This window comes from Sturnira hondurensis, unplaced genomic scaffold (genome assembly GCF_014824575.4).
Source record: "Sturnira hondurensis isolate 20B ecotype Veracruz unplaced genomic scaffold, ASM1482457v3 Scaffold0005279, whole genome shotgun sequence".
Classification (NCBI taxonomy): Eukaryota; Metazoa; Chordata; class Mammalia; order Chiroptera; family Phyllostomidae; genus Sturnira; species Sturnira hondurensis.
This window is the reverse complement of record NW_028077910.1, coordinates 2,697,353-2,714,760: the sequence shown is the minus strand read 5'-3', so window position 1 is coordinate 2,714,760 and position 17,408 is coordinate 2,697,353. Positions and strand designations below refer to the sequence as shown.

The 17,408-nt window shown below is 34.8% G+C and overlaps 1 protein-coding gene across 2 annotated transcripts in view; it reads left to right on the top strand.

Moving 5' to 3' along the window:
- NAALADL2 (N-acetylated alpha-linked acidic dipeptidase like 2) overlaps window positions 1-17,408 on the top strand; it is a 926,327-nt gene that overhangs the window by 858,049 nt on the left and 50,870 nt on the right. For both annotated transcript variants that reach the window (XM_037046503.1, XM_037046502.1), the window contains exon 12: window positions 8,301-8,394. In XM_037046503.1, the coding sequence (XP_036902398.1) occupies window positions 8,301-8,394 (94 nt within the window). The remainder of the gene's footprint in view (window positions 1-8,300; window positions 8,395-17,408) is intronic.

The window sequence follows — 17,408 nt, the reverse complement described above, 5'->3', positions numbered from 1 at the left end:
TAACAGGAACTTTAGGTAGATTCTATTTTCAATTACTACTACACCAGGGTCCATTCTACTATTTTCTATTTAATATATAAACTCTCTTTGCATGATGTTTAAAATGCTTAATACAATGACAATGTCTTCAAAACTATACATTGTTTCTCTGATCTTTAATTGTTATATATATATATGTACAATAAGTACCAAAATTAACAATGTAATACATATGAGTATTTATTGTAGAGACATCACAAATTCTCTTATTAGATGTCATCATATATTTTTTTCTGAAGCCTTTGGGATCTGATGATAATTAATGAAAAAAATGTTGGGGAGTAAGAACATTTGACTAATGATTATATGATGGAAACAAATATTTGAGGGTGTAGGAATGACTAGCTTTATAAATATTTTATTCTGCAATTCAATAAGTGTTCATTTAATACTCAATGTAAGAAATGAATGGTGGTAGGAATTGAGAATATATAATAAACAAAACTCCAGAGGAACTCTAAACAATATAGAGATGAGCAATTTACCAGATGCAGAGTTCAAAACACTGGCTATAAGGATAAGCAATAATTTCAGTGAGAACTTCAACAAAGAAAGGAAATTAAAATGGAGATAGAAAATATTTTAAAAGGAAGTAGTCACAAATGAAGGCTACAATAACTTAAAGGAAGAACACATTAGAGAGAATCAAGAGTAGATTAGATGAAGCAGAAGATCAAATTAGCATTTAGAAGATAAAGTATTAGAAAATAATGCCTTAACTTTTTTCTAAAAAGATAATGCCTTTGCTTTTTTACAAACAGCGAAAAGAAAATAGAATCCAAAAATATGAGTTTAATTTAAGGGGCCTCTGAGACAACTTCAAGCATACCAACATTTGCATGATAAGAGTACCAGAAGGAGAAGGGAGAGAACAAGGCATTAAAAACCTATCTGAAGATAAATGACAGAAAATACACATTTATTTAAGTGTCTATTTAGACACTTAAAAGTGTCTATTTAAGTGTCTATTTCCTTCACCTGGTGAAGGAAATAGACATACAAGCCCAGGAAACACAGAGAGTCTCAAACAAGATGAACTTAAAGAGGTCTACATGAAGACACATCATAATTAAAATGACAAAGGCTAAAGACAAAGAAAGAATCTTAAAAGCAGCAAGAAAAGACAGTTACCTGCAAGGGAGCTCCCTGAATATAGTTCATTTTTCAACAGAAACATTACAGGCCAGAAGAGATTGGCATGAAATATTCAAAGTGATGAAAAGCAAGGCTCTTTTTACCAAGGCTCTTTTTACTATAACCAGCAAAACTGTTGTTTAGAATTGAATGAAAGATAAAGAGCTTTCCAGACAAGAAAAGAACTGAAAGAGCTTTTCCCACTAATTAATATTTCCAGAAATGGAAATATTTTCTTTAAGGGAAAAATATGAATAATAAAATGGAAATAACTACATATCTATCAAGAATTATTTTAATGTAAATGGATATTTACATGCTCCCAACAAAAGACACAGGGTGGAAGAATGGATAAGTCCACAAGCCCTTTGCATATTCTGTCTACAAGAGACTAACTTCAGATTAAATACAGACTGAATATAAAGTGATGGGAAAAGATATTTCGTGAAAATGAAAACAAACAAAAAACAAAAAAGCTGGAATACCAATACTTATTCCAGACAAATAGACTTTGAAACAAAGGCTATAATAAGAGACAAAAAATGACCCAGTAGTTTCACTTCTGGGAATATATCTGAAGTAACATAAAACACTTATTCAAAAAGACACATGCACTTATATGCTTATTGCAGCATTATTGTCAATAGCCAAGTTGTGAAAGGAACCCAAGAGTCCATCAATAGATAAATGGATTAAGAAGTGGTTTATATGCATGCAGTAAAATATAACTCAGTCCTAAGAGATAATGAAATCTTGCCATCTGCAACAACATGGATGGACCTAGAGGACATTGTTTTGATTTAAACAAATCAGACAGAGAAGAGCAAATGCCATTATGATTTCATTTATATGTGGAATCTAAAAAAAAAAAAGAAATGAACAAACAAAACAGAAACTAGCTTACAGATGCAGAGACTATGTAGGTAGTTGCTAGATGAGAGAGGGCTTGGGGAGATGAGTGGAAAGTTAGGAAGCACCAACTGTGGTTGCAAAATACTCATGGGATTTAAAGTGGGAAAATTCTGTGTGTTTTTGAATAAGTAATTGATGGGAAACAACAGCCATACTCTAGATAGTCACAGTTTAATAAATAATTATATTTTTCCTTTCTAGACTAGTAAATTATGACAAAGTCAGTAATTATAAAAATACCTCAACACAAGGCAGCAAGACAATAACACTCTTATAAACATTTAAATACAGCATAATATAGTAGAGGCTGGTGACAAGGGTCAGGGGCAGGTGACAGGTACATAGCACACTGCTGGCCCAGACTTCAGTCTCTTCTACTGTGTGTGTACCCGGAGCTAGTTCCTATAGCCACATGACTGCACACTGACAGGCAAGGCCCCCACAGCTGTTTGTGAACTTGGATCCAGTCCCGAACCTTGTCACAGACCTATATTGCTGCGTGCACCTGCAGATAGGTCCTACAGTGCAAACCTGCAGGTCGTTGGCACCAGCTCCTGTTTCTGGGCTTCAACAAAGTGCATGGGCATACCAAAACGTCTAGATCCCATAGCTGTTCATATGCTCACAGCTGGGCCCAGCCCCTGCCACTGGCAGAAGCCCTTGCCAGTGTGTATGTATCTGCTGCAGCCCCTGCCACCATGCAGGTACCTGCAGCCAGTTCTACAGCCATGTGCACACCACCAGCTCTAGCCACCACCACCACCACCACCACCCTGGCCCCTTGCCTCTGAGGACCTCAATAGCCCTCAAAGCCACTCAGGACCCCACATAGCTCTTGCTGTCAAGGATCGTCAGTTGTCAATGTCATAGACCTGAGCTACTTGGCCAATGAAAATTTCACCACTCCAAATCCCAAGATATTTGTGAAGTACCTAATTCTTCTTGTTATTTTAAGTGTTAGACCATTGTGGTCAGATTAGATGCTGGATGTGAGGGTAACCTTCTTACATTAAGACTTTTATTGTGTGATTTAACACATGATCTGCCCTGGAGAATTTTCCATGTGCACTTGAGAAGAATGTTTATTCTTCTGCTGGTGCTATGTTCTGTCAATGTCTAAATCCATCTGGTCTAGCTTCTGATTTAAACCCAGTGTTTTCTGGGGGATTTTCGGTCTGCATGATCTATTCATTGTTGGAAGGGGAATGCAGAAGCCCCCTACTATTATGGTATTGCAGTCCATTTTCCTCCCTTTAGGTGTGTGAATATTTGCCGTACATCTCAGATGCTGCTATGTTTGATCATAAACGTCTGTAAGTGCTATATCCTCTTCTCAGATTGAGCCCTTTCTCATTATATAATACTCTTTTTTGTCTGTTATGTCTCTGCCTTATGTGAGTATAGCTACCTCTCCATTCTCTGAGTTTTCATTTATATAAAAGCTTTTCCATCCCTTTACCTTCAGTCTGTTTTTGTCCTTAAAGATGAAGTGAGTCTCTGGTGAACAGGATATAATTGAGTCCTGTGTTTTTATTCATCCAGCACTCTATATATTTTTATTGAAGAATGTAGTCCATTTATATTTTAGGTAATTACTGATAGTTCTGGACTTACTGTTACCATTTGGTTAATTGTTTTCTGGCTGTTTTGTAATTCTTTTGTGCCTTTATTCTTCTCTTCTTCTCTTCCTCTATAATTTGATAATTTTCTCTAGTGGTATTCTCAGAGTTTTTTCTCTTTATTTTTATGTATCTTTTATAGGTATGTGATTCCCATGAGGTTTTTATAAAACATTTTTATAGCATTTTTAAACATATTTTAAGCTGAAAAACACTGGAATTGGATACTAAAGCTCTACATTTTTAACCCTTCCACTTCTTGCACATTTTATGTTTTGATGTTCCAATTTACATCTTTAACCTTGTAGAGTTGTTGAAAATTATTGTGGTTTTAGTACTTGTGACATCTTTGTCATTTAACCTTTATACTATATTTATGAGAGATTTATATACCACCGTTAGAAATTAGAGCATTCTAAATTTACCTATACACTTAAGTTTAGCCATAAAATTTATAATTTTATATGTTTTTCGGTTACTAATTAGTGTCCTTCTGTTTCAGCTTAAATGATTTCCTCTATCATTTTTTTGTGTTAGTAAATTTTATCAGCTTTTATTTGTCTGAAGAACTCTCTCCTTCAATAGTAAAGGACAATTCTGCTGGATAGCATATTCTTGATTGGGATTTTTTAGCACTTTAAATATAGTATTCCAAACTCTCCTGACTTACAAAGTTTCTGTTGATAAAATTGCTGATTGTCTTATGGAGATTCCCTGTAGGTAAAAAATTGTTTTCCCCTTGTTGTTTTAAGATCTTCTTCTTATCTTTAACTTTTGACAATTTAATTATGATGTCTCTTGGTGTGGGTCTTTTTGGATTTATCTTTTTTTTTTTTTAGCTGTCTAAGATTCCTGGTTCTGGATGTTTGTTTCTCTCCCTGAGTTTGGAAATGTTCAACCATTATTTCTTCAAATAATTTTTCTGTCTCTTTCTCTCTTTTTTTCCAATCTGGGTTCCCTGGGATCTATAACACTGATATAGATCAGTATTAACATTTATGCTCTTTCATTATTTTTTGCTTTTTGCTTTTCTGATTGGATGAATTCCACTGCCCTGTTATTGAATTTGCCAATCCTTTCTTCCACTTGATATCATTTGATTTTAAAGCCCTCTATTTAATTTTTAAGTTCAATTATTGTAATTTTCAGCTCTGTGGTTTCTGTATTTTCTATCTCACTATTGAAATTATCACAATATTCATGCATTGTTCTTCTGATCTTGGTAAGCAAATTTATGAACATTATTTTAAACTCTATCAGGTAAGTCACTTATCTCCTGTTAAATTAAACTCAATTTTAAACTTTGTTTCTAGAGTTTTATCTTGTTCTTTGATTAAAGCATATTTCTTTGTTGTTTTTTTAATTTTCCTTGACTTTCTGTGTTTGCTTCTGTATAACAGATAAACTAGCTATCTCTCCTATTCTTGATGGAATTGTTTCCTATATGAGATGAACCTTACCTTTCAGTCCAGCCCTATTGCTTCGTTGTCTTTCAAAACTTTGTGATTGTTCAAGCTCAATTCCTGTATTTTTAGTGGCCCCCAGAAGTTGAGGGTGTGCCAAGATCTGTCAGGGTCCCAAAGGTAGGACTTAGTCAGCACCTAGATGCTGGCTTATTAGAAGCCAAATTCTCAGACAGTAACTTTTGAAGCATGCAATAAACTTCTTTAAGGGAAAAAAGCAGGAGATGCACATTTCACTTTGCTACTTCTGTATTGAGCCCTGGAGGAATAGTCAGTCAAGAAGTGAGTTTTTTGTTTCTTTCTTTGCTACATTCTGTGGGCACTGTGAAAGCAAGCCCCACTGACCACCATAGCCAAGTGATTAAGGGATGCATCTCCTGGGTGGTAGCCACAAAAACCAGGCACCAGACATGTGCACAACCTTTTTTCTGTGAGACACTAGTGACGTAGAGCAGAGCAGAGGGAGCATACAAAGATGGTGTTGCCAGTTTCTCTGGTCTCCAAATAGGATTTTAGCTGACCTCTAGATGCATGGTAAATTAGAAAACATACCCTCAGACTATGGATTTTAAGATATGCAGATTGTCCTTGTTCAGGGAAAGCCTGGAATACAGTCTCTGTTTTTTTCTTTTTTCTTTTTTTAACATACTGTCTTTGCACTGAACCATGAGGGGAGAGCCATAGCTGGTCCTCCCAAGATGTTTAAGAACTGTTTTTTGCTATAGTGTTGTGGGTCTTATCAATGCAAATCTCACTGGCCTTTAGGGCTAAAGTTTTGGGGTTCTGTCCCTCAAATAAAAATCTTCCAAGTTAGGGCACTAGATGTTGGATCCAAACCTTTCACTTTCCAGGGAAAAGCTAAGAGTTATGAGCTATATTTGATTGTTATGTTTCTATAATTCAGTGAGTTTTATGGCTAGAGTATGTATCAGGCTTTCTTATACATTTTTATGTGGGTTTTTTCTCTTTAGCCTAGGAATCATTCAGTTAGTTCTGTATTTTTTTCAGAGGGAATGATTTAATGTGCAGCTATAGATCCAGTGTGTTTATCAGAGGAGGAGAGTTAAGAAGCCTCCTATGTCACCATCATACTGGAGCCCAGCAAGACTTATTCTCAGTGGCTTTAACATGGGATTAGTTCCCCCACTACCTGTGTTTAGACTCATCAAGATAGTGAAATGAGATATTTAGGTATAAAGCACTTTGAAAATAATAGCACTTTATATAAATATAAGGGAAAGTTGGTTTGGTGTAACTGAGTGAGATTGAGTACCAAAGCATGTGAGAAGTGTATGCAGTATTTCTCATCTTTTCTCACTTAAAGGCAAGACAACACAAATCTCCCTCTTGTTTATGCAGCTGCAAATAAAGCCGATTTAGTCTAAGCAGTCCATCATGGGCCAGGTGACTTAGAAATCCTAGAATTTGTTGCCAGGTTCTTTCTGAAAGGAATAGCAAGGTGACTGGCTTGTATTTGATTTGTTTGAGCTGCCAAAAGACTCTTAAGAAAGCAAAACAAAACAACTCTCTCCAGCAGGACACAGGGAAGTTGCCTTTCTCCTCCCTCCACGTGCTTTCATTTTAATCTTTTATAATGTGTGGTTTCCAGATTCCAAAAGTGTAAATAAAACGTGTCTGTTTTGTAGCTCCTATTATCCAGTGCAAATTGGAAAAGTAAACCATAATGCTTCCTAATCTTCTTTAAAAATTCCTTTTTGCACGTAATTTATTTCCAAATATTAGTATTCCTTGAATGATTTGGATGGAGTGGCATGGAATAGACACAGGATTCATATCAATCTACCGCCAATAATGCTTTTTCCTGAAAAACATCATAATCAGAATGAGCACTTTCCCAAGAATTTTGTGATCACTATGCTGGGGATAAATGTATCTGCAAAGATACCTTAGGCATTGGAGAAGCAGCGGTTGCTACATATGGGAGAAAAAAATCCCAAAGAAATAGAGGGGTGTCAAAACTTTTCTTTTCCTCTTTAATTTCAAGAACTGTGTTTCTCCAAACATACAGAAGATCCAATTGAATTGCATTATTATCTTGATATAAACTGTGTAAATTACTGAAAAATATAATTTTTAAATATTAAATGGACTTTGAGCCTTGTTGAATATGTGGGTTTGAATATTTAACATCATATTTGCTTTGTGGTCTATCTATCTTATGTGTCCTGTACTGCCTCAAATTAGTGTGCTAATTTTCCTTTTGTGTAGTTTCACCAGAGTATTTTCATTCACTAACAAGATTTTATAGTTTACTAGTAATATCAACCCAGTCACATTTCACTGGGTGTCAGCTTTAGGACTTAAAGATAAGTAGGGACATCTGTGTAACCCTGGTAAATATTAGATGTCGTTTGAGAGAGAGAGGGAAACTGACCATAGCATTTGCCACCAGACTGAAGTTACGCTGAGATGTCTATGAACGCATAGGACGGCTTCAGTCTATTAAGCAGCTGCTAGTTGAGCTGCAGTGCATATGTCGGTTTTCAAACACAGTTGTCCAGGCATGAGTTTGGAGATGCCATTTAGAATTTTGTAGTTTTTTAAATTTTAATTTAAACAATGACCTTGAAGATATATAAATATTATTAGTTTTGATAAATTTTTATAAAAGTAGTTAGTAATATAGTAAAGCATAAAGGAAAAGAGTGCCTGAGATTTTTAAGGAATTTTGTAGACTGGATTATATTTTAAATGAAATCAATTAATGATTAGTTTTGTCTGGAATTTCATTTAGTTCAATAACCAGATATTGACTTTTCTGTTACTCTCTATTGTTAATTTTATTGTGTGGCATTCTAAACTGTTTTAGAAGGAATTGTTTAAAGGTTTAAATATTACAACTTCAAGTACTGAAGCAATTTCTTAACTTTTTGGTCAATATAAGAAAAATATATGTATTCATACTACCTTGAGACATTAAATAGATACTGAATTTTATTTTTCTCCACAGAAAAATACAATTTAAAAGATACCTAAAAGAAAAGGATTTTATAAAAGTGCAATTTCCCCTCTGTGTTTTTGCTACTCTGGATGTATGAGTGTATAGAATAATGAAAAGCAAACAAAAACCCTTAATACTGAATGCCAGCATTTCCTTTTTTTTTTCTTTCAGCTCTCAGGAGAAGTGATTTTACAAATTGCCAATGAACCAGTTCTGCCTTTTAATGCTCTCGATATAGCTTTAGAAGTTCAAAACAGCCTTAAAGGTAATTTTTTATTTGAATTATAGTAACTTAAAAAATGAAAAATTGTTCAACTAATTTTCCACAAGAATTGGATCAAGTTATGTAGTGTACTAACTATGGTAATGCAGATTCTCCCTCTCTATAGAGGGTCATCATGAGGAGGGTTAGGAGAATTCTGGCTGCCGTGTCAACAGGAATGAAATGTACTTAGGAGTAAGCATAAGGCAATATGTAAGTTTGAAAGAATATTCTACCTACCATCTTCTATCAAAAAGATTTATAATTCTAAGTTTTAATTACTATTTATAGGTTCCATATAGAAAAATATAGGTTAGGGTTTTTGGTGTTTTGTTTTTTTTTTAACACTTGTACCTAACATTTAGTTAGTTCAAACAAGACTTGTCCAGAAGTTTCTCATTGGGGATTAATTTCTATAAGGTATGGGCTCCATCTCATTTCACTGAAGTGTTGGCTCATCGTAGATAAAAGATAACAAGAAGATTATTTTCCTCATCTCTACTTCAATTTCTTCACATTGGAATATATCTCTTTCGGCAAAATTCTACCACCCCCCCCCTCAGTAATTATCTTCATTTCCACATTATCTACATATAAAACTTTCATTAGGATTATAACTTGTCTTTATTAAACAAATACGAAAATCAGTATTGTAATTAAAACATGAACCTTCCTTCTCTTTGAGTCACAGATTTTATTATCAGACCTTTATGAGTCATTTGTAGTTCACTTTTCAATGCAAAAGCTGATATTCTAACTATAGGAATGTTTGGAGAGTAAACAGATCATTCTAAAGAGCCAAATATTTCCAGTTTCTGAAAATCTAATACTTTTTTGACCACCTGGGTTGCTTCTTAACCAAGAGAATACTACAACATCGCTTCACAATTGTTCTCATGACTTTTATTATAGTGGCTGTAAAACCGTGACCTCAGGAACAATTGAGCTGTTGTGTGGAGCTGTTTGCTCCCACACCAAGTGGCCTCATTGAGCTGCTTTGTTGCATTTGTCAGTTTCTACACAGTTTTCTTCTTTTCTACTTTCATCAGCTTCCATTTCACTGTTGTCAGTGTGACTCCTGCAGCAATCACTCTGCCCTCTGCTGTTAACTTATTATTTTTAGAATAGTTTGAGCTTAGACCCTGAGTCACCAAGTATGTAACATTTTGCAAAATAAGGAGAGGTATAAAGGACAAATATTCTATGAATATTAGTGTAATCTTTTCTGCAAGGATTTCTTTTAAGCATCTATTTTACTTCTGTAGACTGTTCTAATTTTTATACTTAAGAGAATTTAGTTGACACTGTGTATAAAACTTAAAACTTTCAGAGAACAAAAGGAGATTATTATTTTTTAATTAATTATTTATTTATCTTTAGAGGGGAAGGGAAGAAGAGAGGAAGAGAAATATCAATGTATGGTTGCCTCTGGTGTTACCCCTGCCAGGAACTGGCCTGCAACCCAGGCATGTGCCCTGACTGGGAATCGAACCGCAATCGTGTGGTTCGCAGGCCCATGCTCAATCCACTGAGCTACACCAGCCAGGGCAAGATTATTATTTTATAACATAAAGATGTATTCATCTATAAGGGAATAACTGTCCTTCATAGGAAGGAGCCTCTAAAATAGACGGTGAAATATGAACTGCATGATAGAATTATAAATGCTTTAGAAATTGCTTTTCTAAGTCAGACTTTTTTATGATAAACATATATTGCATTTGTAATAATGGCATGAAGAGTATTATTTTAAATTAAAGAAATAAAATCAGCAAAAACAACAGTATCAGTACTATGATAATTTTCAATACCAAGCTCTATTATAGTTAAAACAACTGAGTTTATTTTTTAAATCCATAAATAAACAATATTTTGGCATTGTAACTACTATATGCATCTCAAGTCACATAGTCCACTTCTGAGGGTGAAATGATGGCCTAATGATTGTTAGAATTACATTATTCTTGCTTTGGCGTAGAGATTCCTTTCAAAATCAGAAGTAAAGTGTGTTCTCTCTCCCTGGAAGATTACATGTAGACAAAAAGTTTGTTACTGAGAGTTTCACTGCAGCCCTGATACCGCTAAGTCTATGTGAACCTTTTCCTAAAATCCGAAGGTCCCAGTGGATGACCCAGTGACATTTGGGCTCCTTGCTATTATACTGGACGGTTTCAGCTTTGGTGAATACATTTTCACTGACTGTTAGTTATTTTTGAGTTTTCTCTCTTTTGATAGGAAACTCCTTGGGTCTTCCTGTCACTTTCACTTAGAGACATGCAGCCAGGTTCGGGACGTGCTGGATGTTAGAAAACACAAGGCAAAGCAAAACAACAGCAACAGAAAAGGCAAAGCATTTACTTTACCATGACTTGGGAATAAATATTTTATCAAACAAATATAATATGTCACCTTTAAGCCATACAGTTTTTATATTTTAGTAACCACAACTCAAACTTACTTGCTCTGCACACAGTCAAAGATTATTCAAATGTTTGCTAAACTGTAGGCAATTTGGTGTACCTCCTCTGTTTGAACTACTTTGGTTATAACCTGATTTCTAAAATAGAATACTTGAATATGCTAATGTGTAAATAATGGACACCACTTAAAAACAACTAAATAAATATTTCAGTTTTAATTTTAGCTACCACACTAAATGCTTTCCTTAGTTAAATAGAATTCTGTAGCTACATGAAATATATCATTTGACTACTGAATACAAGCTTAAATTGTTGATATACATATATTTTTTAAATTTTGTTATGACAGCAGTGATGAGTCTTTAGTTCTCAATTCCATTTTTAAAAACGTGAACTTTAGGGATGAACTATAAAATACTGTTTCTCCTTTTGGCAAAGAGTATAAGTATGTAGGTCTCTGAAACTAAATTATATTTTCAATGGTGTAAATTTCACCCCTTGACAACCAGCCATCTTGTTTGTTGATTACATTAGTTCATAGTAGCAGCAGACCATTCTCTTCAGTTCCCAGAACCACCAAAAAGAAGGATAATTTCTCAATGAATAATTTGTTTGAGTTGATTTATTGGATGATTCTTGAGAGCTCAGTTTGACTGAGTGACCTTGGCTTTTAATATTGGGTCAATGCCAAACACATGATAGTTAGAGAATGAATATTTATATGTGGTGCATGGAGCTGTAGTATAAATGGTGACTGATAAATATAACAGATATGCTTCAGATGTACATGTGAAGAAAGTTATATCCAAACATTTGCATAGAAGGCAGTAAGTACTAGTTTGCATGGGCAAAAGAAGGTGCGAAAAATAAAGACCACCACCCCATTGAGCCAGAATTAAAGAATGACCAGTTAATAACTTTAGTAGGTTTACTGTTTCTCACTTTAACCATTCTTTAAATGTAAAAGATGGCTCTTCAAAATCATTAATGACTGTACAATTTGGATGCCTTTTGTTTAATATCTGCTATTTTCTTTGTCGGACTCCTAATTATTCATTCTTTGCAGTATTGTAAAACTACAAATGGCCAAATAAAGGAAAAGTCATTCTCATTTGATCCGGCTATGTACACATGCATTTAGTGCAAGCCAGAATCAGCAGGAAACATAATTTTGAACACTGTGGCTTGTTGCCACTGCCCAATTGTCTCACTAAATGTAAAATGGTTGTTGGCAGCATTTCTTCCTGTTCTTTGAAAAAGTGACAATGCTGATTTGATCAGACTATTTTCTTTATTAGCTCTGATAATTCATTAGTGTCAATCACTTCATTTTAGAAGGAGGGACTGTATTTCAAGGAGATGATGCCATGGAAGCAAGCACTCTGTGATGTTAGATTTGTAGCTTCATATTTTCAAGTGTCATTTTGCTTCTTTTGTACAATTACAAGTGATTAAGACACCTATTTTTTTCTTTCTGAGAAATATTAAATAAATTTACCACTAGGTAAAATTAAAAAGATAAATGGCATGATTCTAGTCCTCAGCCCATCTGTCTCCAGTCTTGGTTTTAATTACCACCCATTCCAACTCTGAACTGGCCTCGGATAGTGAAGGATGGGCATACCAGGTACCTGGCCCTGCGTCCCTAAGAATCCAACGCAGTCCATCTAAAATCTAACAGTTCTGAATCCTGCTGGATTTCAAATGGTTTGATCTATACTGGCATTTCTGAAACTGGTCTTTTTGTGTGGCAAGGGCATAAACCCAAGAGCATTCTCTTAGATGTATCTTACTGTGCTTGCTCAAATTGATAAAGAAAATTGATCAGATTGGCCACCCATTGGGTACAGTCTCCTAAAAATATGTTTAGTATCATCCCCGTTATATTTTTGAAAGGATTCTGATTACAACCATATAAAAGATTTTATTTAATTTATTGATATTCCACACTTGGTTTCAAAACAGGATTTGAGACAACTGGGTCTGTGACAAGATCCCTTTGTCTCCACATTTTCAGTGTTCATCTCCTCACACTAATAATTCTCTCTCCTCCCCGTTTCTCTTAGAACTCATATATGCATCACATAATGTCACTCAATTATTATCCAAAGTGCAGTGTCCTTTTTGTATCCCTCAGGGTTATTCTTTTTCTTTTATTTATTCCCTGTCTTCACTATTTCTTGCTATTTGTATAGCTTCCCTTTGTCGCCATTTTCTTCCCTATTCTTAGTACTTCACCCAAATTCTTTTAAAATTTTAAAAAGCTGTATATTTTATGTTTCACTACATTAATTAAGATATTTTAGTGACATCATTTGTTCTACTTTGCTATAAGATCAATGGTCTTTTGCAGGGGTGTCCAACTCATTTTCACTGGGGGCCATATCAGCCTGGGTGAAAATAAGTTTGACACCCCTGGTCTATTGTATTGTGCATTTTTTTCTATGTAAAATGTTCTATGTTTTATTTTTAGAATAAAACCCTGTGTCCATGACAAGATAGTACTGCATCCATTTTTCTATGAGTGTTGCTTCACTGGCAATACATTTAAAGATTTTTTTTATACTTCTGATCTTGGCTTGTAATCGAGCAAGAGAGGAGCCTTACAAATGAAAATTTGTAAAATTTTCCCCACGTTTCCCCTTGCTCAGTGTCTTGATTTAGGAAAAACATGATTACATTTACATGTGTTATTAAATATACACCCCCAGCTTTTTGCCTTAACAGGAGGGGAATAAAAATAAGCCACGTGTGAATTTAATTCATTTAAGAAAGCTTTTGTGCCCTGACTGATATGGCTCAGTTGTTTGGGCATGATCCTGCAAAGCGAAGGGCCATCGGTTGAATTCTCTGTCAGGGCACAGGCTGGGGTTGTGGGTTTGGTACTGGTCAGGGTATGTTTGAGAGTCATGCTCCTCTCCTCTTTCTCCCTCCCTTTCTCTTTCTCTAAAATGCATACATACATACATACATACATAAGTACATAAATAAACAAATAAAATCTTTTAAAAAGAAAAAAAAGCTTCACCTTGCTCTTCCAAAGCAGCCAATAACCAGATCATGTTGTTACCAACACAGCATAGTAGGAACATCCAAGGGCCATGAAAAGAGCCCCTGGTTTTATTTCTGCACCAGTCAGATGGACCCATTCCATGCAGTTTGTTGAAAGTCTTATTCAGTTTTCATCTGCCTTGGCTACCTGGATCATTGGATACACAGGATAATTTTTAGAATGTGTTGCCTGTTGTTTTCTGTATAAGTGGCCAACCTAATTCTTCTAAACATGCCATTTGGACATCTTTGCAAAAAATATTTCTGTTATATTCAGTTCAGACATAATTACCCACTGTCTTCTGGCATATTCCATATTTAAATAATGTTCTTTTATCTATGCATTGTACAAGCAATGGTAACCTATTTGAGTATCAATAGAGGACCAGCTTCCACATTTCTCTCTACCTGTGTCTTTGTTGATTTAACTTTTTTAAACAACCAGCCATGATGAGATGATTCACTGTGAGTCATACTAAAGTAAGCAGCATGTCGAATAGAAAACGTAGCATCATAAAGGACTGTTGTTTTCTCTGGCTGAAATCATATTGGCAATTTTTGTCCTTCTCTTTAGTGATGCCACAAGATGTTTTAAAGATGACATGAAGTAGCACATATTTTCTTCCCAAATAATCTTCTATTCTGCTGTTAACTAGTATATTCTACAGAACATAAATCATACTTTTGTTGTCACTATAAATCAGTGAAGTTTAAGCTGTGATTGTGCATTTGTTAGCACCTCTAAAACTGTGATAAGCTTATCTATAGAGAAACAGGTTCTGTGAAATACTATTAAAGTAAAGAGTTTTGTTTGTTTGAAATTTAAAAAATGTGGTTTTAGTTTATGACCAGTAGACTTTACTCTTAATTTAAAATAAAACAGAGTAAATCTTTAAGCATACAGCCAGAAAATAGAAATGCAAGGTAGGAAAAATGGAATAAACTAAAATGTAAAACTTCATAGAATCTAAAACTCTGAAGAAAGACCACAATATGAAGTACTAAAATCATCATTAAAAATAAGACAGTTAACCAATTTACCCAGAAGATTGAAGAATAGACTTAACAAAAGTTTATGCCAAGTTGAAACTCATCAATTTAGAAAGTGCCTCAGGAAAAGAGGTAGCTTGCGCAGGTAGCAGGTTCTGGCAGGTTAAAACTCCTGTCAATTTACTGGGTTCATTCAGCACTGTAGTTCCTGGTCTTACCCAGAACTCTTGGAGGCTTTGTGAATAGGACTGGTGAGAAGCACCTTTGAGCCCTGGTCTGTTGGAATGTGTTGTGGGATTCTGTATCAAGGGTCCTTAGGAAGAAACAAATTTGCAGGGATAAACCTTGGCACTCTAGAAGTCTCCATAACACCCCAGGTGTTGTGCAAAGTGCCTCACGTTCCTTAGGACATTTCATCTTACTCTAATCTCATCGATTTAGCTTGGTGTTGTTAAAAATGATATTAGAGATTAAGAAATTGGGCCTCAGAGCCAGTGGTTGTGTGAGTGTGTGTGTGTGTTACTCAAGTGTATACTTTTAAGCAGTAGGTTTAGAGCTTGAACGTAGGTCTGTCAGACTCCAAAGCCCCTGCCAATTCTACCCTCGCACTGCACTGCCTTCAGGGGAGGATGCTGCAGGGTGATGGGTGGCTAGAAGACAGGAGATTCCCTGAGTAGCAGCAACATGTTTCCTGCAGTGTATTTAAAGTCCCTTCTGAACTGGATTGCTTAGATCTCCACATGCACCTCAATATCTGCTGATTAGTAATTCTTCCCTTTCTCTCTCCCTCCCTCCTGATGTCCCTTCCTCCTCTTCAATTAATATTGACACTGCTTATAATGTTCAGCTTTGTCCCATCCATCAAATTTTAGAGAAATAAAAACGTTTAAGTTAGAGGTAGATTAAAACCCTAGGAGGGTGAAGATGGAGTGAAGAAGAAGGGAAAACTAATCATATTGTTTACAGATGGAACACTTACCTCAACCATTTGAATGTAGATAAATTGCCATAATTTTCAAAGTTCTATTTGAGATGCCCTTAATTTCTGGACAACTTTGTGATTTGTCTCTCAAGTTTTATTTCTTCCCTGGGATCCACTAAGCATATTCTTGCACACATGAACTATTTAGTCATCCTTGTGAGCATTAATTTCATTTAACAATATTTATTCTCCATTTGTGGATTATTTATAATAAGTTGAGAAACCTATTAAGGTTAGACATTTAATTGTATATGTCTTTGACTCTCTCCCAATACTTACGGAATAACACACAAAATAGGTCTCAGTAAGTACTTACTGAGAATACATTAGTTATTTGCCTTTGAGATGAAACAGGAAAAATACAAACTTTTTATCTGAAATGTAGAAGAACATTTCACTTGTCTCTTGAATAAAATAAAAATAATTTCACTAGGAAAAATAAGTTATTTTGTATTATATTAAGGTTGATTTTAAATATTTATCAAAAATTAGTTTGTTCTACCATGCTATAAAAATATTAATAGTTAGCTTTTCACCAGGAGCAGAGTTTTATAAGGATCATTTTTAGAACGTGGATGTTTAATTCCTTTTCATTTGTGTTATTCCTTCCCTTGTTCTTCAGAGGTTTTATATGCCTGCCCTACGGAAAGAAAAATGGTGCCAGGTTTCTAGTGAATACTGAATAATCTGTGTGTGCAAGGAGCGTGATGCAGTTGCCGGGAGGGGCCACAGATTGAAGAAAGTAATAAGCAGCAGAATGTCTGAGAATAAAAGCATTAGTGAAGCTGTTACAGTAGTTGTTGGTAGTAATTTGTGGTTGGCTTATGTACTCTGACAGGAGTCAGTTGCCTTAGCATAGTGATCTTTATGCTTAGAAAATGAAATGAATGTTTGCTCCATTTTCCACAAGGAAAATGAAGGACACTAATGTTAAGTAATTTATCCAAGACCATGTTGATAATAAGTAGACTAGGCTGTTCTCTGTTTTTTCACATTGAGTCCTTGGTTTTTAGACTCTGTGTACATATTACTTCAAGATAATTATATTAGCCTTGTCTGAGAGAAGTGTTTAGTTCCTACTTCATTTTCCTTGGTCAAATCAACAATAGATTTATTACTTATTAAACTTGAATTGTTAAGAACCTCAGTTAGTCTTCTGTTCTTTGACATGTAATATGCCTTAAACGAAATTCGATATATTCATTTTTATGGGTTCTTGTTAGACCATATTTTAATACAATTTAGTTTAACTTATTACCTAAAATAGTCTCTTTTATGGGTTTTTTGCAATATTATTGATTTCAGCAAGAAAGTAAAGGGAATAAGATTTGTTGAGTTTGTTCCACACATCTGCTTGAGTAATTTTATAGGCATTATTTAATATAATAAGATATCTCAAATAAGTCATGATCTTATAATTCACATATCAAATTTCTTTAACAACTACCATATGTAAGGTATTGTGCTAGAATCTGGGGATACGAAGAGAGATAAAATGCATTTGTGGGTATTGTTGGCTTCCTTTGAGTCAGGGAAAGCAGAGGGACATGGAAGACATAAATTAAAGTATTACA